This window comes from Colossoma macropomum, unplaced genomic scaffold (genome assembly GCF_904425465.1).
Source record: "Colossoma macropomum unplaced genomic scaffold, Colossoma_macropomum, whole genome shotgun sequence".
NCBI classification, from domain to species: Eukaryota; Metazoa; Chordata; class Actinopteri; order Characiformes; family Serrasalmidae; genus Colossoma; species Colossoma macropomum.
The window spans coordinates 26,246,364-26,268,194 of NW_023494799.1; the positions used below are offsets into that span (position 1 = coordinate 26,246,364).

Here is a 21,831-nt window from a genome sequence, read left to right on the forward strand (position 1 = left end):
TATCTACATACACGTGTATCAGCTTCACTTTTCTCATGTAATTACACAAGTTTATCTTGTAACAGCATGTTTTCTGTTATGTCGACGGGTAATAGGGTGAGTGTAACTAAATTTCTGTTAAGTGCTGTTTTTCTTAAGACTTTTCTGATTTTAAGAATCAGAAGTTCGAAAAAAATCATCACTGACTGTTAATTCACACTGATGCACAAGTAGTAATGGTACATTTGTGCACTCATGAAGAACTATACTAGTGAAAGCAGTAAAGCTATAGCAACACATCAATTAAAGTATGTTGATAATAAAAAGTAGTTAGTAGTGAATCATGTTATCGATTAGCTGCCATGTCTAAAATGGCTGATGACCAGGCTGTTTCTGTGTGGTCAGTAATATCAGGTTTGATTGCACAGAAATTAATTCATTTAACTTGGCTTTCGTTTCAGAGGGCAATAATTAGTTTCTTTGCTGTTTTGCCATTTTTGTAGAGTTAAAAAAAAGAGGTTTTAAGAGCAATGCAAATGTATTTTTCCTTTTTTTTTAAAATAAAACCTTATGTGATGTCATACTTTTAATGTTAATTACTGACAAATGAATGTAAATGCATTTTTTCCCAGTTAATTGATTGATTTAAATCATAATGTACTGATTAATTGATTAGTCTTATAATTGACCTTGTTGTGTTTCAGCTGGAGAAGCATGAGTGTGTGTCACGTCAGCACTATAAGGAGCACCGAGGTGTGCGGCTCACAAACTTGGGGCCAGGGAACTACTCGGCCCGTGTGCGGGCCACTTCGCTGGCAGGGAACGGCTCATGGACGGAACCCATAGCTTTCTATGTGCCACAGCTTGAACGTGAGTACCTTCCACTGCTGTTACTGAAAATGACTGCCAGCCTGGCTTATAAATGCTTTTGTAAATAGCATGCACATTTTGTGGTGTAATTACCCATAATTAACTTTTGGTAAATTGTAATGAGGGATTTAAAACAGTACAGAGAACAATAATTGATCTTAACAGAGCATAACTGAAAGCAGGATTTTTTTATGTTAAATGTTTTAAAGTTTGTCAATTTTAAAAAGTGGTTAACCAATTAACCACATTTATTATTTTGTTCTGGATCTTTCTCACAGAATCAAAACATTCTCTTCATTTGAGTTTATTATATACAGGAACAGTAGTTTTTGTTGTTCCTGCTTTGGTGTTCTTGCTGATCTCTCCAGTTAGTAACCTGTTACAACAAAATAAAAGAACAGTGTACCAGAAATGGACCTGATAAAAAGTAACAAAGAGTGTATATACAAGATGTACCGAGGCTATGTTCACATTACAAGGCTGAAGTGGCACAAATCAGATTTTTGCCTTAATGTAACACAGATCTGACATTTTCAGAGCTATGTGGACACGCAGATCTGATCTAAGCCAGTTTAGTGTCCTACATCAGATAAGTATCCAAATCGTGGCCATGCGACCTTAATGAAAACGCTCAGATCGGAATTCATGTGGGGTTTTTTTTTTTTCTTTTTTCACAAAGAGTTAACATGGCACAACCATACAGAGTTAACATGGCAGCAGAGTCTAACATGACGTTAGAGCCAGTAAATGGTGGAAAAGCAACACATCTGATCTGTTTCCACCTTCATCTTGCTCTAATGAGCAGCTGAGAGCTGTTCAGAACTAATTATCTTCGCAGTGAAGCTGTGCTTTGCTGTTTATTTGCTGAATTTAAAGAATCCTTAAAGAATCCATTTCTTAAGGCTGATGATGACAGTAACAGTAGATCAATCACTGATGCAGCTAAAACATGAACAAAATAAGAAAGATTCACTCTGGAAATAGTAAATGATTTTGTTTCTGTTTTTAATTATGTTCTGTGAAAAACATTGGTTTTGGTTCTGTGTTAACCATTCCTAATCCCTGGTTGTAGTGTTGTGTAGCAGCACCTTTCCCAGCAGTGGTATCAAAAGAGAAGAGTTAAAAATAATGATGATGCCTTTCCTCTCTGTCTGGAAACACAGGGTACGAAAACTTGCTGTATTTAATAATCATCCCCATCGCTGTGATCTTTCTGGCCTTCCTTGCTGCGACCCTGGCTCTGGTCAATAAGAAAAGGTATGCATTTTCTAGCTCTTTCTAACCCCCTACAGTCTAGTAATTAGCATCAGCAACACGCTAAAAAAAGAAAGAAAAATAACACCCTATTTTTAGCCTCAGCGTGAAGAAGCCAGGCTGTACTTTTCTTTCCACTCAACATGTTTAATAGCGCAACACTAATGAAGGGCTTTTTTCACACTTTAAGTGTGAGCTTCAGGGGTTTGTCTGAAACATTGCAGCTGCTTTTTCCTTCTTTTGTGGGTAGACTGAGGTGAGGTTTCATTAGGCCAGCAAGTCAGAGGAAAAACAGAGTAATTGTTCGAAAACACTTTGTATTTGTTCTGTGTTAAATGTTTTTAGTGTTGCATTTAGTAAATAGAGTGGTCTTCTAAAATTGCAGGAAAAGTGACAGACTGGGAAACGGAGTTCTGTATGCCTCAGTCAACCCAGAGTATTTCAGCGCTGCTGAAAGTAAGTACCATCCCATGGGCTGTGGGCTTTAGGTCTTTGGAACAGAACACCTCATCCTATGTCATCCTATTTTGAAGAGAACTGAAGAGCTAAAACTAGATTTTCTGTGCATGTTTGTGTATATATTGAACGCTCTCATAATGTCCTAGCTTCCTTTCATATTTGCTTAAATATTTCCTGATTAACAGGCCAATGAAAATGGTGTGGATTCATCTGGAATAGTTGCAATGGCATGTTCTTACTTTTAGTCTATGGCACATACTATGCTATGCATTCTGTTACAAAACAAGCATTGTTATATTAAGAAAACTGGTCTATTAATGGTCTATTTCTAGGTATATTTCTTAAATCATTTTAAGACAAGTGCAAATAAAACCGCTCCCCCACTACCATATATCACCAAAATACATATTACACACATACCGATAGAAATTAACTTTTATGACTTGTCAGTGCTTTTGAAAAAACATTCCAGGAGGTTAATGGAGCATATAGTTTATGCCTTTGCATACTTCAGTAACACAAATGTATTCATCAGCTATGGCGGGAGTACTTCCCAGACATGTGTTTTTGCCTGTGCTACTCACAAAGTTGCTGTATGAAGACCAAAAATGATTTTATAATGTTACTCAAAAACAAACCTACCTCTAAAGATTGTACATGAATCAATGGGACAGCAGTGTACAGCTCCTGGTTTCAGATGGTTCCTCAAGTAATCTTCTGCCTCAAAGTGATCACGGCAGACTCTCAATGATATTGAGGTAATATGACAAAAAATATCAACATCAGCACTAAATTTAGGCTGCTGTATTGCTTGTAGCCATAATTTGCACAAATCTCTGTCTCTCAGAGGAAATGAGTGGAAATAAACAGTGATTTGTACATCTCAGTGGAGTATTTCTGCAACCAGCAACACACCTCTTACTGCAAATTACACTAAGTGCACTAACCAGCTACTGTAACCAAAACAGAGCCGTCTGCAGCAGTGTTCTGACACAATTTACTTTGGAAACCAATGGGAAACGAGTGGTTTGTCCCACCTCCAGCCCCCCAAAACTACAAACCACAAAGAAGAAAATGAACCAGATCACAACAGAAATACACTGAGATTTGCGAAGAAAAGTAGATTCTTGTTTTTTTTAATGTCTTACTTTTTAGAAATATATGTTTTGAGGAAATTTATGTCGACAAGTCAATTAGTGTATATAAAGAGAGAAATCTGATTATAATTTGCCAACCAGCTGGAGAAAAAAAACAAAAAATGTTGAATATATATTTATATTGATATATAAACTGTTTGGTCCATCTAGAAACATCCACATCTAACAGGGCCCAAATGTGATTTTGAGTGAACTACTCCAATTGCAGCTCTGTACAGTTACTGCCTGCTCATCATAGAGCGAAAACACTGAATGGTAACTGTAGGTTACGGCTGGGCTAAAGATGAAAAGTGTGGCCTAGTCACAGCCACGAATAAGTCTCACTCAAGCAGCTTGTGTTGGTTTGACTGTTGAATACTGAAGCTGGCTAATGAGAAAATGTCTGCATTCATTTATTGATTCAGATTTTTTTTTTACCGCTGTTCATCTATAAAGCTGCTGTTTTGAAGATTCTGAGGATGTCTTAAACCAGGGATGTCCAGTCTTATCCACAAAGGGCCTGTGTAGCTGCAAGTTTTTATTCCAATCAAGCAGCAGCGAACCTGATTCCACTTGTTTAATCAGTTGCTCTCCATCTTCAAATAATTGATCCTGTGTGCTCCTGCAGCTTGGCTCTTTATGGATAACATTGGACACCCGTTTTACACCAGCAAAGCTATATTGTTCTATATGGATGAAGAGCATGTAGGTATACGTATAGATGCATCAGTCCATAAACTTGTGTCCTGCTTCCCTCCACCAGTGTATGTACCTGATGAGTGGGAAGTGGCACGAGAGAAAATCACCATGTGCCGAGAACTGGGCCAGGGCTCCTTCGGTATGGTGTACGAGGGCATCGCTAAGGGTGTCGTCAAGGACGAGCCTGAAACCAGGGTGGCTATCAAAACGGTCAACGAGTCGGCTAGCATGCACGAGCGCATCGAGTTTCTTAATGAAGCATCTGTCATGAAGGAGTTTAACTGTCACCATGTGGTATGGATGATATTGGATCATGATCATGGTAGACCATCACTTGGTTGTGTAATAGGTTCTGTGCACCAGTCTTGGATTTAAACCTGAAAAAGGATTTGTGGATTGTCATGATATTAAGCCTTTGTTTTATTAGCTGATTAATTCAGTAAAATGTAAAAATTCTAACATGTGGTGATTGGTGCAGGTGCGTCTGCTGGGTGTGGTCTCACAGGGACAGCCTACTCTAGTGATCATGGAGCTCATGACACGGGGAGATCTGAAGAGTTATCTACGAACGCTACGATCCAAAGAGGTAAGCAAACAATGGAGTCCATTTTTACACACTGCTAATTTAACTGCCCTCAGACTTTTTTTTTTTAATAAAATTTTATATACAGGTTAACAGATGTGCCAGTGTTCAGTAGTAAGATGTACATTGATACTCAACACACACAGTTCCTGTTATTGAGATGTCGTCACTGCATTTTAATCAAATAACTTGCAGTTTTATCAGGGGTTGTTAGATATATAGAGTAGTTCTGGTGTCACTGCACTATCACATTAGTACAGTTTCATACTCAGAGGATCTTCCTCCTGACATTAAAAAAATGCTCATTAGGATGGTAACAAAACAGGATTTCAGAAGTGAATGAAGACTGTTGTGCTGTTTTACAAAAAGTTGTCATTCACTGTTTGGCTACTCAAAATGATATTTTTCTGTTTTTCTTGCTGAAGATCTATTAGCAGTGGCAGAATAATTTCCTTCTCTTACCTTGCCTTTCCACTCATCCATAGAGCACATCCAGCCTGCCTTTGCCACCGCTGAAGAAGATGATTCAGATGGCTGGAGAGATAGCAGATGGCATGGCATACCTCAACGCTAACAAGTTTGTCCACCGAGACTTAGCAGCCAGGAACTGCATGGTGGCTGAAGACTTCACAGTCAAAATCGGAGGTATAAAACAAAAAAGTTTAAAAATTCTTTATTCTGGTTCAGGCTGAAGCACATCCAGCAAGGAACAAAGAAAGGTTTTCTCAAATTAGCATTTGTGTATTTATTCTGTAGCTAGGCTACAACATCTGTTTTTGATGTGTTTAATCCTTTATGTGTATTCAGTTCCTTCAAATGAATTTCGCTGTCTGGCAGAGCTTTGCTCAGAATCCTTTTTTCTATCAATCAGTAACGAACCAGTGAAAGTTTCGCGCAAGCGTAAGCGTATAAGCTCCAGGTTTTGTTTGGCTCTGGGACAGCTTTTACTCTATAGAAATCTCACCTCATTTGTCCCGGCTCTGTAGATTTTGGCATGACGCGGGACATTTACGAGACCGATTACTACAGAAAGGGTGGGAAGGGACTTCTGCCTGTGCGCTGGATGTCTCCAGAATCCCTCAAAGACGGAGTCTTCACCACCATGTCTGACGTGTGGTAAGCACAGGTTCACTTTTAGTCTGTTATTCTAGGTTGTGAGGTTCTGTCTCTACAACACTTGTACACATTTGTTTAAGGATACTGTAGGTTTAAGACTTCTTACTGTACTTTGTTTATTTGACCCCTTAAAATCTCAGGCTAATAACATTGTAAGTCTTATTGTTTAGTTTTATTTAGTATTTATGTCGTTATTTTTCATTTATAGAGGTGTGGAATAGAGATTGGATCATTTAAGGGGTTAACGGGGTCAGTGCGCCTTAGTTCAGTGTAAATCTATCAGATTTTGGTAAGTGGTGTTTTCATCAGCTGTCCTGGGCCATGTTACGAGTGCGTTAATCATACATTTCTGTGGCAGATTTAGATAATGATTTATTTTTCTTAAAAAATTAAATAAATAAATAAACAGGCAGAAACATTGTTTACTTTTTTACCCGAAGCTTGTAATTTGCAGGCTAAATGAACACAATACAAAATGCAGTCATAACAAATGCACAGATATGCATGCACTTTAGACAAAGCATTCAGAGGAGCACAGATTTTATAGTTAATGCCCTACTAACACATGGTTCATATAGCCTTAACAAATACGACTCCTAGCGCTTTTTTACTAGGGGTCAAGTTTTGACTGAACATATTGTATGCTTGCAGTTAGAAATCACATGTATATAAAGTAAACAGCTCTTAACTATAGTAAACACATTGTGCTGTGTCCTACATTAAATACTGCTATTTAATAAAAAGGTCATGATTATATGACAGAAAAATGAAAAACTCATGAACTTTATGGAATATTCTAAGCCTAAAGACTACACTGATTGTGCTAGTAGGTTTGGAGATGACTATAGGAGTAATTGAGGACTGCTGTGGAATACTAGTGCTTTGTGTTTTGTTGAGGTAGTTAAATACTATTTTTTTAAAAATTCAGACATTTCAATAACACACAATTAAATTGTCATCATCAATTCCCAGCCAAAGCAATGGCAAAAAAAAAATATGGATCCAGTAACCATGTGCTTAACTGGTTTACATTATGCAAGTCATGAAATTGCATCACAGATCAGCTGAAATGATCTAAATAATGGCCGATTCTGACTCTGGATGACTCGGATCATTCACCCCTAGTACATGCACTTGTGTGTTTAGAACAGTGTTAATTTTCAGGTTTAGTGTTTGCTGTGAATCAAGCTACTGTTATGGGACAAGTTCTCCAAAAATGCCAACTGTGCTGACAGTGCAAGCCAATTAGACCGATTTGCATTACGCTGTTATTTGTTATCATTGGCTGTGCTGTTTTTGAATGATATCATTCTCTTAAACCCTGACTGCACTGTTTAGTAGGGTGCCGTTAGATGAGAGGCATATCCATCCAGCACAGACACATGTTTTCTGTTATAACATATATGTGGTAGGAAATGGAGGGATATTTTTCCCTATATGTTTCAAGCAGATTTGGCAGGCAAGCCTCATCACAGTGGACATGAGGTAGAAACATTGGCCTCCCGCTCCTCCCATTAGACAGTTTTTCAAAGGAAACCTCAGGGAGTAGACCAGGCGACTGTACACAGCTGCACATTCTGTATCTCACATCAGTTTACTATCCCATGTAGAGTTGTCACAATGCCAGAGGTTTATAATAAAAGCGTAGTATCAGTGCTCTGTACTGAAACAGCACTATAGATATATATATATATAGATGACATCATATTAGAATAATTTTATACATGTGTCTGCAACAAAATTGGTTGTATTATTGGTTGTATTAGTGATTCCAAACTTTTGAGCAGTGATTCTAAACTTTGGAGCAGCAGTGTACAACAAAACAGGGTATACCTTATATACCTTATATTGAATGTTTTTTTGTTTTTTTTTTTTTACATAAGATCACAGTTACTGAAGAAAACTTCATCTGTATGTTTCAGATATGCTAATGAGTGTCTCTGCCCATCTGAGTCAAGTTACCTTGCACGCTTTATTTCACCTACAGGCAGAATGCCTTGTAAATGTTGGCTTCTTTAAATAAGAAATTAAAAATTAGATAAAGAATTAGGTTACTGATATTTTATTGAAAAAAAATAACCTTTCAGTACATCATGCAGTACTCCCATGTAACCATAAGAAGCCTCCCTTCCCTCTGTACTGTTCTGCTGAGGAGAGGATTTTGTTTATTGCTTTATTTTTCATCCAGTCATCCCAATATTTGAATTAGTGTCAACTTAAATCTTGAGTGAGTAATAAACCCTGCTTGGACTGGGCCTAAATGTTTACAGATAGTTTGATTTTTAGTGCTGCAATGACTAATAGACCTTTTCCATGTATGGATTGTGCTCAAAACAGCTCTGCAAAGAATATATCAAGCTGATCACTTCATAGCTTAGGAAAAACAGGGCTGAGGTGAAAAATATTGCATGGGAACACGGTACAAATTAACTCGTTTCCAAGTGAGTAACACCTTTGTTGTCCTTTTTTTTTTGGTGCTGCTGGCTTCCTTAAGGGAGCAGTGCTGTAGTCCCAGCTGAATGCCATTAAATCTCAATATGTCAAGTATCTGTCTCAAAGTTCTGTTAAATCGGCATATTGATCACAATCCACTCCATCTTCCTGAAGACAGTTCACTACACACCCACATCCTGAGCCTTTTTTTACCATCTCAACAGTGTGGTTTTATTCTTCAGAATGTGATCATCAAAGGCAGTTTGTATCAAAGTTGTGTTTGGGCCAAACATTGATATTATATTTCCTTAGTCTTTAATCTTATATTATTATAACATGAATTATATTGTGTTTACTTTAGCCTAATTTAAATAAGTCACATGACTAGTGCCTTTGGATTCCAGACATTATAGAAGTGTTGTGCATGCACTTACTCTCACTGGAATAATTATTTACATTTAATTACCTTTGCATGTACTTGAGTTTACTTATTTCAAAGTAACAATACTTGTGTTTGAGTACAATTTTTGACCAACATGCTAAAAATAGACTTTAAGTCCAAGAATTTAAAAGGATTTTCACTGAAACACCTTCATTGACAGTGTAATTTAGTTCCATATAAAGCAAATCAGTCTGCCTTCAGAGAACAGACAGCTTAGTGCATCAGATGTTGTCACTTGTTAGAACAGCAGCACCTCTATATGAATAGTTACTGTAAAACTGCTACATAGAAGGTCAAAATATATGTTAATATCTGATACAAGCTTCAAATGTCCAGGTTTAATCCTGAACAGCCGAAAAAAAGTTCATGTGCACCAATGTAAGCTCAGTGCTAACATACTATTAGAAACCTCATCAATGTTTTTTTCTTGTTATTGATGGAGTTTTGATATTTATGGCCCAAACTGAAGGCCTAGCTCTAAAGGCTGTTACTCACTGTACATGACGCGAAAAGACGGAAAGGACATATTTGAACACGATTTTTTCACATCAAAACTACAAAACGTGATTTTATTGGAATGCTGCTGTTTATCACACTGTGAAAAATGGGCAGAATATGTATTAAAAATATATACTGGTCAAATATATATTAACTATATCAAAGAAGATCCTTTTCTCCTCAAGAAACAGGCAAACCGTGACAGTTGACATGCACAAAAAGCAAAAAACAAATGGGCTGAATGTCTTTAAGTGCAAATAAGGTCCAATTCTTTGCTTCCAGCAGAACGGACACACAGTGACACTGGGCTACTGTCCAAAAGTAAAAGTAGCGTGAAGAGCTTCATCACTTTATTCAGAAGCTGAAACTTTTTCTTCCACATTTAACTTTGATGTTTGTGGTCCAGTTTGAGCCGCTTTCGGAGATTCTGATCCCTCCGATTTCTGTGAAAAAGTTCTATTTGCTGGAACAGAGCCGCTCTGTCATCTTGGTAGTCATTACGCCAATAGCAGAGGGGACTGTAATTGGTCGTTGAGTTCATGTCACCGGGGAAAGTTCACAGAAATTAAACAGAGGGCGAATAAAATAATGTCCCATTTTCAGCGTGCAAAAAACGCTGGTGTGCAAGAGACCATCAGTTAATTTACTGTTGTCCAGATAAATTACACAAATACATTGCGTTTGGTGTGTAAACACTGTAATAGTCACAGTTTGCCACTGATATTTATGCTTTTGTAATGACTTCTGTCTTTTTCAGTTCATTTTAATGTCACAAAATGACAAGAAAAACATGGGGGGGAAAAAAAGTAAAGGGACATTTTTATTCCAGCAAAACAAGACTGTACACACAACAATGACATCAAAACTCAAATCATAACAAAATACGTCATTTTCTCTGATAAATGTGATATGGATTGAATGTTTAGAATCTGCACTTTCCAAAAAAAATTCCATTTTTTTCAATGTGTGAGAAATAATTAATAGAAATTTACATGCTTTTCTCTCCACCAATAACTGTGACTTTTATAGGTTAATGTTCACTTTGGTTCTGTCATTTGGCAAAAATAGAGCAGGATTTAAATCTCTCTCTCTCTTTCTCACTCTTTCTCTAGGTCATTCGGGGTGGTGTTATGGGAGATTGCCACCTTGGCAGAGCAGCCCTATCAGGGCATGTCCAATGAGCAGGTATTGCGCTTCGTCATGGACGGAGGCCTGCTGGACAAGCCTGACAACTGCCCAGATATGCTGTGAGTCTCCTCGTACTTCTCTCTGTTACTCTATCTCCTGCTGAGGTCAGGAGCTGGACAGCTAAAGCACGAGGAACTGATGTAACTTAATGCAAGAACCAAGCCTGCCACCTGCTGTGTTACTAGCGTCAGTATTCAGCTGTATTAGGGTCTCCATAGAGGAGCGTTTGAACCAGCAGTTTGCTGGCAAGTGAGATGGGTATTTGACAGCACTTTTGTCATTTTAGTTACAAACTCTCAACACAGAAAAATGAGCAGAACATTACAGTTAAAATGAAATAACTGCATAATTCCTAATAATAGAAGGGGAAAAAGGTAACTGCTTTCGGGTGCTAGCTCTCTGTTGCTTTGTTTTAGTGAATTGTCCCAGGCCAGTCTACATCACATTGGCTTGTTTGGGGGTCATTTCCATGCTCCTCAAGCAAAAACCAAGGAACGCGTTTAATTTGAGACCTTCCACTTTCTGGGGTCCAGCTATTGCCTGTGTTTTTTGCGTCCAATTACAGCAGCTAGTTCTTGGCTCCCGGCCTTCTCCCCCGTGCCTGAGAGTGTGCACTACTGGCCCTGGCCAGCTGTCCATAGCTGTATCACAAGACCCTCTGCGGTTTTACCCAGCTGAACTGACTTGTTTTAAATAATGTGAGGCTGACGTCATGGAGCTGTGTGTGTGTGTGTGTGTGTGTGTGTGTGTGTGTGTGTGTGTGTGTGTGTGTGTGTGTGTGTTTCTTCTCAGTAAAGTGAGAGCAGTAGAAGGGGGTACCAGTCTGATGGTATTCAGGTGTAGCTTACACTCACTCACACATGGTCTGAACTATAAGCCTGACCTGTTTTTTACTTTCTGAAACTGTCACTCTGCTTAAGAGTCTGGTCATTGGGAGAAAAAAAACATTGTTCCATGCCTCAGCAGAACACGGTACACAATCGATGGCGGCAAGCAGCCGTTTAAACTTTGACATGATGTCTAGACCAATATTTCAGACCAGTGTTTGATGATGTATTTATAGTACAGTGTAAGAGCAGAATGTTTAGGGCTAATTTACTAAAATGTCTGCACTTTATTCATTGGACTACATTTGTAACCTTACAGAAAGAAATAGTACATCTATCCATAATGCTAATCTGGGTGTATCTTGTCACATTTTCTTGCTGTTTAAAAATGTATTTTGTAACTTAATCCAAAGGATTACTCGATTGAAGTAATGTTATCTGATTACCTTTCATTACCTTTGGATTTTTTGTCTTCATAAAGTCATATAATTAAATCAACACCATAGAGAAACCATTTCAGTAGATCAGCCTCCTATTGCTAAATTTATTGGTGAAAATAATCAAGTATTAAAGTCCTGCATAGTTTGGAATATAAAAATTAAATATTGGAGTATTTGAGCCCCCTCAGCTCTACATTCTTTGTCGTGCAAGGTAAACTACTCTTAAAATCACATTCAGATAAATGACGTGGGTTTCCTACCTAAGCAAGCTGTTTAAACCTTTCAGTTGACTGGTGGAAAAGTGACATTTACCTCATAAAGAAGTGAATTTTAGGATTTAGCAGTTTGAGTTAGCATGATTAGTAAGCATTCTGTTTGTCATAACAATTTTTTTACTTTGTGCGAGTCTCCCTTCTCCACCTGCAACAGTGTGATGAGTGATGAACTCTAACAAAGGGGAAAAAACCCTCACGGCAAGATCTGCTTTTAGCAGACAAATTTCGCTCATGGACAGTACTGCAAGCAAGAAATCAGCTTTCAGTGGTATTAGTGTAATCTTGCTAGTGATCACAGTATTTTTATAATGTGTCTATTCTGAATACCACCTTTTTTCTATAGAGTGCTGTTACTTTTCTTGTATACTGATTATATAATGTAGTATTGTATTCTATCACAATGGTTAATCAAAACATGTAAAGTACTTGTCGGTGCCTGAACACCCAGTGTTTGTGGGGTTAAACTTAGCTAAATGTGTGATTTGAATCACCTGTTGTCAAAATATACCGTCAACATAGATTTGACTAAAAAACTCTGAATTTAGATTTTTTATATTGAATTTATTAATATTGAATTGTTTACCATGCTGTGGAATTGAAAAGGCTTTGAAGAATATATTGCGCAACAGCAGAATGCAGCGTCTGCAGCCATTTTAGCTGTGGAGGTCCTGGAGCCGCTCCCCCTCAGTGGAAACCTCATAAAGTGCCATGCAGGAAAAACAAGCTCAGGGCACTGGGTCCACTCTCTCAGCGGTGGGGCAGAGTGGACGGGGGTTTGTTTGAAGTAGTGTGTGTTCCAGCGTATGTACCGCACTCAGATTTGGAGCTGTGTGTGTGTGTGTGTGTGTGTGTTGTCAGCTGATGTTTGTAATAGTCCTGTCTCTAAGTAGAGAGCTGTATGTGTGTGCACCATAGATCTGGCATTTGTCACTTTGTGTGTGTGTGTGTGTGTGTGTGTGTGTGTGTTTGTTTTTGTACATTTTCAGGACAAAAATAAAACCAGAGAAAAACAGGATTAACTTATAATGTGACAGTGACTTTACAATAGGCTTTTTAGCAAAGCTACATGTTTCATTTTTTTAAAACTAGCATAACAAATGGCATGACCATTTATTTTTTGGTTACTGAGGTTAAGGCTGGGGTTAGATTTACCATGTTCTTAGTACATACATTACATTTCAATTGCTATATATATATATATATATAATATTATATATATTATACTTACTGGACATGTACAACCCCACATTTTTAACATTTTTTTGTATAAAACAAGTGTGTGTGTAGGAGATCAGTTGAAGTGAAGCTGCTGAAGAGAGCAGGGTGGTATTTATTGCAGCAGTGTGTGGACTCTGGTATTCTTAGCTTGTTTGTGTATAATTAAAAGTGGTGAAATGGAATGCTTCACTGTGTAAACTATAACGCTTACACTCGCTCTCTTTCTCTCACTCTCTTTCTCTCACTCTCTCTCTCTCTTTCTCTCTCTCTCTCTCTCTCTCTCTCTCTCTGTACGTGTGTTAGAATAAGAGCAGGTCTTACTCCTATGTTTTTTCTCTGCCAGCCTCTGCCTTTTTTACGGCTGTTTAACAGTTTGGCCTTGCGATTTCATCACAAGTGCTGTGTTTGGTTTGCAGTGCAGCAGGCCTTTGGAATTCACTATGAGATCACTGCAGCTGTGTTTGGCCCGTAGCTGCTGTCAGTGAGCATGTTTTATTCTCCTCCACACTGCCACCTGTTGGTCAGAGTGGGAAACACATCGAAGAGTTCTTAACCTGCTGGAAGTTCCTGAAAGAAAATAGTTTTGTTTGCATATGACTTTTGCAGTTAGATGCAAATATCTTTTCAGCAATACAGAGTTCTTAGAAGGAACAAATCCAGGATCCAAACGGGACCATCACCCAACATGTAGAATAAAACCACATATTTCTGATGATCACACCATTAAGTAGCCGTCGGCGGGTCACAGATAAGTAATAAAGAATATTAAAAAATGATAAAATAATCAGCTGTCTGAAATGACATTTAAATTGGATTTAATAACCAAACAGTGCTTTTGATCCACATCCTACACATTTTTAGTCTCAGTAAACTGTCCTCTACTCAGTTCTACAGTGAGTTAGCCTTCCTCTCCTTTACAAAGATCATATTACATATTGAACATATAAAAATGTTTTTGGCCAAACCAATGTAAACGTTCTTTTGGCTGCAGTAAACTGTACTTTTCTGAAACAGTTTGCTGTTTTATTTCTCTCACATCCAGTTTCTCACAAACCTCACTGCTAGTTTTTGTCAAAAGGTTGCGTGGGTAACTTCAGCTCAGAATATTAAAAACTGGTAGGGAAAGTAGGAATGAAGAATGAAGTAAGGACAAAAAATTAAACTAGGGGAAATGCAGGGTAAAATATCAGAGAATGTAAAATTTGAACCCAATTTGATTCAGAAACGTAGTTGAGAAACTCTCTGGAAGACATTGTTATAGAGATATCTTAGAATTTCTGGTGTAAATCTCTGATCTTATAGCAATTCCATTTCATGGCAGTTCTTAAGGAAACAATTCCATCTATCATAATGCGTCACTGCATTTTTACTGAGATTTAAATGCTTGTTTCTTTTATGTTTTTGTGTTTAGGTTCGAGCTGATGCGCATGTGCTGGCAGTACAACCCCAAGATGCGGCCATCCTTCTTGGAGATTATCAGCAGCATCAAAGATGACCTGGAGCCGCCCTTCAGGGAGGTCAGCTTCTTCTACAGCGAGGAGAACAAGCCTCCTGACACAGAGGAGCTGGACATGGAGAAGGTGGGCACCATGGAAAACGTTCCTCTGGAGCCTTCAACCAGCCTGCAGCCGCTTACTTCTGCTTCAGCCTCGCCCCCGCAGGGCATCCAGGCCCAGGGCTCGGCCGTCCCAGGACCTTCTTCACCCCCTCCTTCGTCCCCAGGCTCCTCGGGGCTGGACAAACGCACGGGCTCCAGCTCGGGGTCAGTTTCCTCGGCCAATGGGCCAGCCGTGGTGCTGCGGAGCCCGTTTGACGAGAACCAGCGTTACGCGCACATGAACGGCGGCCGGAAAAACGAGCGTGCCTTGCCCTTGCCCCAGTCATCAGCGTGCTGATCCACACCCTCCCCCCTCATTTCACCCCTCAGATCTCTTTCCTAGATCACATTGAGCCTCTCTCTTTTTGCCTGGAGCACCCCTTGCCCCACAAGGTCTGTCCAATCACATCGTCCCTTCTGGAACGGAAATGGACAGAAAAGAAAGTAGGCGGGGCATAATGGTTTAAAAAACATGGTGAAAGGTGTCCAGGCTGTACCTTCGATCATACCTCAATGGACGCTGTTTTTGAGGTTTTTTTTTGTTTTTTTGTTTTTTTGTTTTTTGGTTTGTTTTTCGGTTTGTTTTTCTTTATGTATTTCTGACCTGCATTGATTCATAGGCAGGTGGCGCAAACCTCCAGAAGTACGGAGAAGTGCTGTAGAAGTACAGAGAAACAGAACTCTGACTGAAAAGGAAAAGAGAAAAAGAAAATAATAACTTCCAAGGAGTTTCCAACTCCCTCCTGAGAGCTGGACTGCTTTTATACTGTTTTTTGTTACTTTTATAAATTTCCAAATAGGGAAAAAAAGGAGTTTAGAAGCCTAAATGAAATCAGTCATTGGTAAGGTGGCATTATTGTACCGCAAAATGGAGCATATCTTTAAGCAAATCCAAGAGAGAAGCACTTGGGGTTGGGGAGGATGCTCATGTCTTTGTTTTTGGTCTGTGTGTCCAAAGACATGCTGTACAGTCAGTGGTGGCACTGAAGAGAGAGTGCCAGAGGGGTTTTTTCTTGAGTATGTGCTCTTATGTCACTGTATCCCCCACCTCAGAGCAGTACAGGGGGGTTTTCAGTGGCCCCTTATAACTGTGGCTTTAAGCCAGGGCCCGCTGAGGTAGAGCTGGGCAACGGTAGTCAAAACCCCTCACTGTTGGAGTTATCCTACCGGAAATTCAAATTGGTAGAGCAGAAAGTCTCAAACCTGCCATTTCTTTTTCTTTTTTTTTTTTTGGCCAAAAGATACACTCTTTCGCTCTCTCAGTCTCTGTTCTCGGCCCTTTTGTGTTCTTCAGAGAGCATGAAAGCAAATGCAACACTCCACATTTTTCATTTTTTTTACACTGGTGTACAAATATATATATATATATCTATATATAATTTTTTCCAGCTCTTCTTGTGCTTAACAGTTGTGATCAGTAGAGAGGTATTTCAGCATTTCACCGAATTTGCCTCCTCTTTATTTTCTTGACCAGATGTCTGTCTGTCTCTGTCTGTTTGTCTTTTACATTCGATTCTACTGCAGAACTTCCATTGGGTGAGCTAGCCGCATTCGGTCAGAAACGAGATGCAAAAATGAGAAGGAGCACCTAGGAAGATTAAAAAAGATGACAAATGCAACGACCACAAAGCAAGAAAACTCCAGAAGAGATTAGCATTGACAAAAAAAAAAGTTGAATTGAAGGTTTATTCGTATGTTCTCAGTCGTAAAGTTGAGGCATTGTGGAGAGCAGGTATTTTTGTAGTCCCGTCACATTTCCCCTACCGTAATTCAGACATCTCTCTATTGGTCTTTCAGTTGTATGTCGGACCACGGAGCGTACACATCATTTTGTTTGTGTCACTTTTGTACCTTTTTTACAGTTCAGATGAACATCTGTATGTCTGTACTGAAAGAAGCTGCTATTTTATTCTCATTTTCTTTTGTGGTTGTAATATATATCTATATGTAAAAGAGATCCTTCGGGTTGAATCCTTTACTGTGTCCACTACAGTCCATTTTCTTATGCTTGTACTTTTGCAGAAAAAAAAAGAAAAAAACTATATACTATTTATAATTTGTGCCCCTAAGTGAAAAGTTTTTACCCCCATCTTCTCTTCCCTTGTCTTTATCTCAACCCAGTATTGAGTGTTTTTTCTGAAATTAGAGCTTTTTCCTGTCACTTGGTTACAAATTGACATTCGTCATTAAGTTCATGGTGGCACCATCTGAACTCTTAGACGCCTGGTCAGCAGTCAAGCACTGTGTCTTACATAACATCAACCAGAATCTCAGGTCAAATTCAAAGTTGCAGACTCATTTCCATCGTTCCCCCCTCAGTTACTTCTGCCTTCATCTCATTTGCAAAGGCATCTTATCATAACATTTGTTTTGCTATATTTTTACCGGTTTATTCCCATTGCATCTTATCATTAGTTCCTAAACCGGTTCTCACGGCCCCCCAGACGGTCTATGTTTTACCTATATGCATATGTGTAAGGATTTTGGATAGAGCAAAAGTGTGGACCCTCTGGTGTCCCCTTGAGGACTGATTTGAGAACCACTAGTAGACTACTATGTAGACCCCTGAAGTTATGAATTATTTTGTGGGTCACAACATGCCCAAATAAGGAGCTCTGGGTCTGAGCTGTTTTTCTCTGTGGGAAAATTTTAATTGCATTTTCAAAAATCTCTGTGTAAACAAAAACATCCTGTGTCAGTTTTTCCCATGACCATCACTGAATCCTCATTAAGGGGTCTAATATGAATATTGCTAGTTCAAGCTAATACTCCTAAGCATTGAAATGACGTTGCATGAAAGACTACTACTATATAGGGATGCTCAGGTTTTAATTTTTATGGTGGATTCCAATAATTTTACAGCCAAATTGGCCAATTTTTCTGTTTTTTTTTTTTAAACACTTAAAACACACTAGCAAATTTCCAGCACTTCCTTAGATTAGCAATTTATCCCAGTATAAATAACATTTTTTGCGCTTTTTTGAGACAGACTGTTTTTTTTTTTAAATCTTAAATGAAAAATCAGTTGTCTAAACAACATGAAACATCAAATTGAGAGGGAACTGGCTACTTAGAACATTAAGTCTTCCATAATTATGCTGTGATATTTTGGTACAGGTCTATCAGCAGCTTTCAAATACAGTTTGAGTGCACCTACCCAGCTCACATCATTTACATAATGAAAATACAACACTGATTGGCTGAAATAAAAATAATAAAATGGCAGATTGCCAAATGCATGCTGGGAGCAAAAATTGCCCAAATCCGTTCTTTGTGTGTCCCTGCTACTGTACTTCTATAACAGCGTCTGCTAAGTACTGCTAGAGCTTGTTGAGTGCCACATTTGACACAGCTTCTTGGTTCGTGGGGGTATTTTGGTAAGCTTACACGTAGCAATATTCATATTTCACGTACTTAAAGCTTTGGGGGAAAAGATTTGGGGTTTGGAGACCTCATTGGTAGAAATGTTTAATTGCGCACAGAACATTTTGTAACATGGGTCATGTTTTGGACCCCTTCCCCGAGAGGATGAATCTGATGGGTGTGAACGTGTGGAAAGAGAATTCAAAGAGAACTTGGTCAAAATTTGGTGAAAGACATGTCTTCCAACAATGTGAGAGAATGATCTACTATTGTCATCATATCTTCATCAGTATAACGTTGATTTTGTATTTGAGACCCAAACATCTTTCTGAGCCTTTGTGTGCAACATTTAATGCGGAAAATTAAATGTTATCCGAAAACCCCCACTAAATACGACCTGACACCTCGGGCTTTTACATGTCTATTTCAGGCTTTACAGATATTGTGGGTTTTTGTGTGTTTTTTTCGCTTTAGAAGCTCTTTTGTTTACCGCAGGTTGTGATCAGGTGATTTTTGAAAATGCTGTTTCATTTTTCCCCATAGAGAGAAATGGTGTAGACCTGGAGTTCCTTTTATGGGCATGTATTTGACTGCAACACTTTCCCAGAGATGTGTAGACCTTATACTTCATTGCCACCATGTTTATCTAAACTCAGTTGCCCACCTGCTAGCATTGAAAAGGATATGATTTTGCATCTCTATGCAGATCTAGTGTTAACATGAAATGTTACAAATATACATTAGAGAGGTCACTTTCATACATTTCACAGTCAATCAAAGGTCAATCAACTAGCGCCAGTTATGTATGTTTTGTTTGTTTTGAAGGATTTCTTTCATAGCCTAATTCACTTCCTCTTTCCCTCTCCTCCCTTTTTATTTTCATTATTTATTTTGATTTTTTCGTGATATGTTGAAAATCACTGTACAAATCCCCTTTTGATTAAGTGTTACATTTGAGATATTTTTATATATTTTTTTCATGACTTTGGGACTTTTTTTTCATTTCTCCTTCAAGCATTTATCTACCTCACCCTTTTTTATGAATATATATGTACCTGTATATAAAGAAAATTCATCTGATTCCTCCCCAACACCCACCCCAACCCCCCACACGCACCGAAAAATGGACAATGTTACTGCTCTGTGTATCTGGGTAAACCTCAAACACTACAAAACCACAAACCTAGCAGTGGAGAAGTGCTGGCATTGTGGACGTTTGTACAAACTGGCTGCTTTTCTTATTTCCCTATAAGAATCTCCAATTTGTTCATTATTTATTTGAGAGATTAAACCGTGAAAGGACAGGCCTTATGAGTTAGCTTCAAATGTGCTGGAACTTTTGCTGACAATTAATTTATTCTTCTTTTGTCTCGCTAAGACGGGGGGGGGAGCAATCGGTACACAAACCTAAACAGTCAAATCGGGACGTGCTGAGTTACAGTTGGAGTGATATGGTCCTTTCTTCATGTTTTATTCTCCTCCCCTGGTGTTCGATCATCTGGTTAGTAGTCTTTTCTCTCAAGCTTTATTTTCATTGTACTTTTTTTTTTCCACTATGATGTTTTTTGGAATCCAAACACAAATCGAAATGAAAACACTTCTGCTGCAAATCGCAACGAACGCTGTTGACTGTATATTGTTGGCCTATGATCCGGTGCTGTTTGTCAGGTGTATCGAATGTATGTTCTGGTGAGATTTCATTGATTTTTTTTCTGGGCCTTGGAAAGCTGAACCACTTTCAGAATCAATCTTGATGGAGTTTGCAGTTACATTGGATGGACTGTTCACTTTAACTGTAATTAAAAGAAAACGTTCCCTTGTTCTTTTACATGATGCAGCCAACAGTCAGTACGGATAGGGTTTGTTTGAAAACGGGTTTGATGACGGGTGGTCTGGGTAGCTTTTTTTTTTTAGTCGTCATCATCATCACCCTCTCTTTCTACAATCGCTGCTTATAACGGCACAATGTGTGTCAATCTGAGCAATTTCAGGACTGCTGATGAAACAGGTAGCTGAAGAGGACGGAGTGATCAAAAATGCCAACTTTCTTCTTTTTTCGTCCTTCAGCGTTTTTAAATCTGGTCTCTACCTGCCGCATCTGTAGCATATCGTTGATTGTCGTGGGTGATACTTTTAGCACACCTAGAACTGAAAAGTCTAACAAGGAGATTGCAAGTTCGCCCCCCAGCGTTGCCACAGCCATCCGTTTGCCAGGAGTCCAAGAGAACGTTACATTATGCTCACAGTTAAGGTTCTTCACGCTTACACAAACCATTTACAGAAGAGATTCTTTATAGAGCTAAAATGACTCTTCTGTGGAATTGCTCACCTTTTTTAATGAGTGTAAATTAGGGTGAAAATTTGGCCAAAAACAAACAGAAAAACTGTTGAGAAACACGCTTATAGTAGAAGCCGACGGGCTCGTGGTAAAGCCATGGAGATATTGTAGAGAATAATTTTGTTGCATTGCCTGAATTCAGAAAGAAAAAAGACTATTGACTCAACTCACTTATACTAGACATCATTGGGCAGTTCTGTGAATTAACTGTATGAAATACATGACTAAATTTGATTTTGAGGCAAACTAGTCCGACCTCTGAACGAGCAAGTTATACAGAATTACAAATACATATATGGAATATACATATATATATACAATAAATAAATGGAAATTGTGCACTAAAATCAGCAGAAAAATGCCATATTTAAGTGTGTTCACTGTAGAGGATGTGTCAACTTGTTTTCACTTGGAAAATCCACAAAACATAACAAGGCGTGTTCAAACTTTTGGCATATGACCGTACATTTCAATGTTTTACATTGGCCCACTGGCTTCTGTTTTGGCTGAGTTTGCAGTGGTTTTGAGTTTGGGTAAACTCTTGTCTGTGGTAGTCGGTCATACGCTGCAGATGCTGAAGATGGAGATTTGGTGGGAAAATGTTGGAATATTCCCATAAATTTCGAGTTTTAAGCAGATACAGTACTTTTGCTTAGTGCTTCAAGAACAAACCTGGTCCTGATGATCCTGGTTCTCCTCACTCAGAACTTCAGTAATTCTGTCTCTACTCAAACATACCCACTCTCTCTCTTTTTTCGTCTTTCTCTCTCTTTAATCTGCAATACCATTCCAAGTGATGGCGTCCGAATCCGTGGCCCCATCCACTATGGGCTAGATGTACTCAGGGCTGAAGGTTGGGGGGCATCCCGGAACAGGAGGGGCCTTGAGCGGCCCAAGAGCCTTCTCTGCTCTGCTGCTGATGATATTGCTGCTTCCGATCATTTTTATGTAATGCATTTCCGAATTCTTGGACACTTACGGCGTACTCCACGAGTACATGACGACCGACAAGAGAGGGTAGATGACGTTGATGGGAAACGATGGCTTAATCTAGATCTCTTAAAAAACAAAAAAATAATTTAAAAAAAAAAAACAACTTTTATACACTTTATTCCA

The 21,831-nt window shown here is 38.7% G+C and overlaps 1 protein-coding gene across 1 annotated transcript in view; it reads left to right on the forward strand.

Moving 5' to 3' along the window:
- The window catches only part of igf1rb (insulin-like growth factor 1b receptor), a 92,803-nt gene extending 70,972 nt beyond the window's left edge, over positions 1 to 21,831 (forward strand). The window contains exons 13-21 of the mRNA XM_036587277.1: positions 684 to 849; positions 2,013 to 2,106; positions 2,489 to 2,559; positions 4,462 to 4,691; positions 4,876 to 4,983; positions 5,466 to 5,625; positions 5,967 to 6,096; positions 10,582 to 10,716; positions 14,829 to 21,831. Coding sequence (XP_036443170.1) covers positions 684 to 849; positions 2,013 to 2,106; positions 2,489 to 2,559; positions 4,462 to 4,691; positions 4,876 to 4,983; positions 5,466 to 5,625; positions 5,967 to 6,096; positions 10,582 to 10,716; positions 14,829 to 15,312 — 1,578 coding nt within the window. The 3' untranslated portion in view covers positions 15,313 to 21,831. The remainder of the gene's footprint in view (positions 1 to 683; positions 850 to 2,012; positions 2,107 to 2,488; positions 2,560 to 4,461; positions 4,692 to 4,875; positions 4,984 to 5,465; positions 5,626 to 5,966; positions 6,097 to 10,581; positions 10,717 to 14,828) is intronic.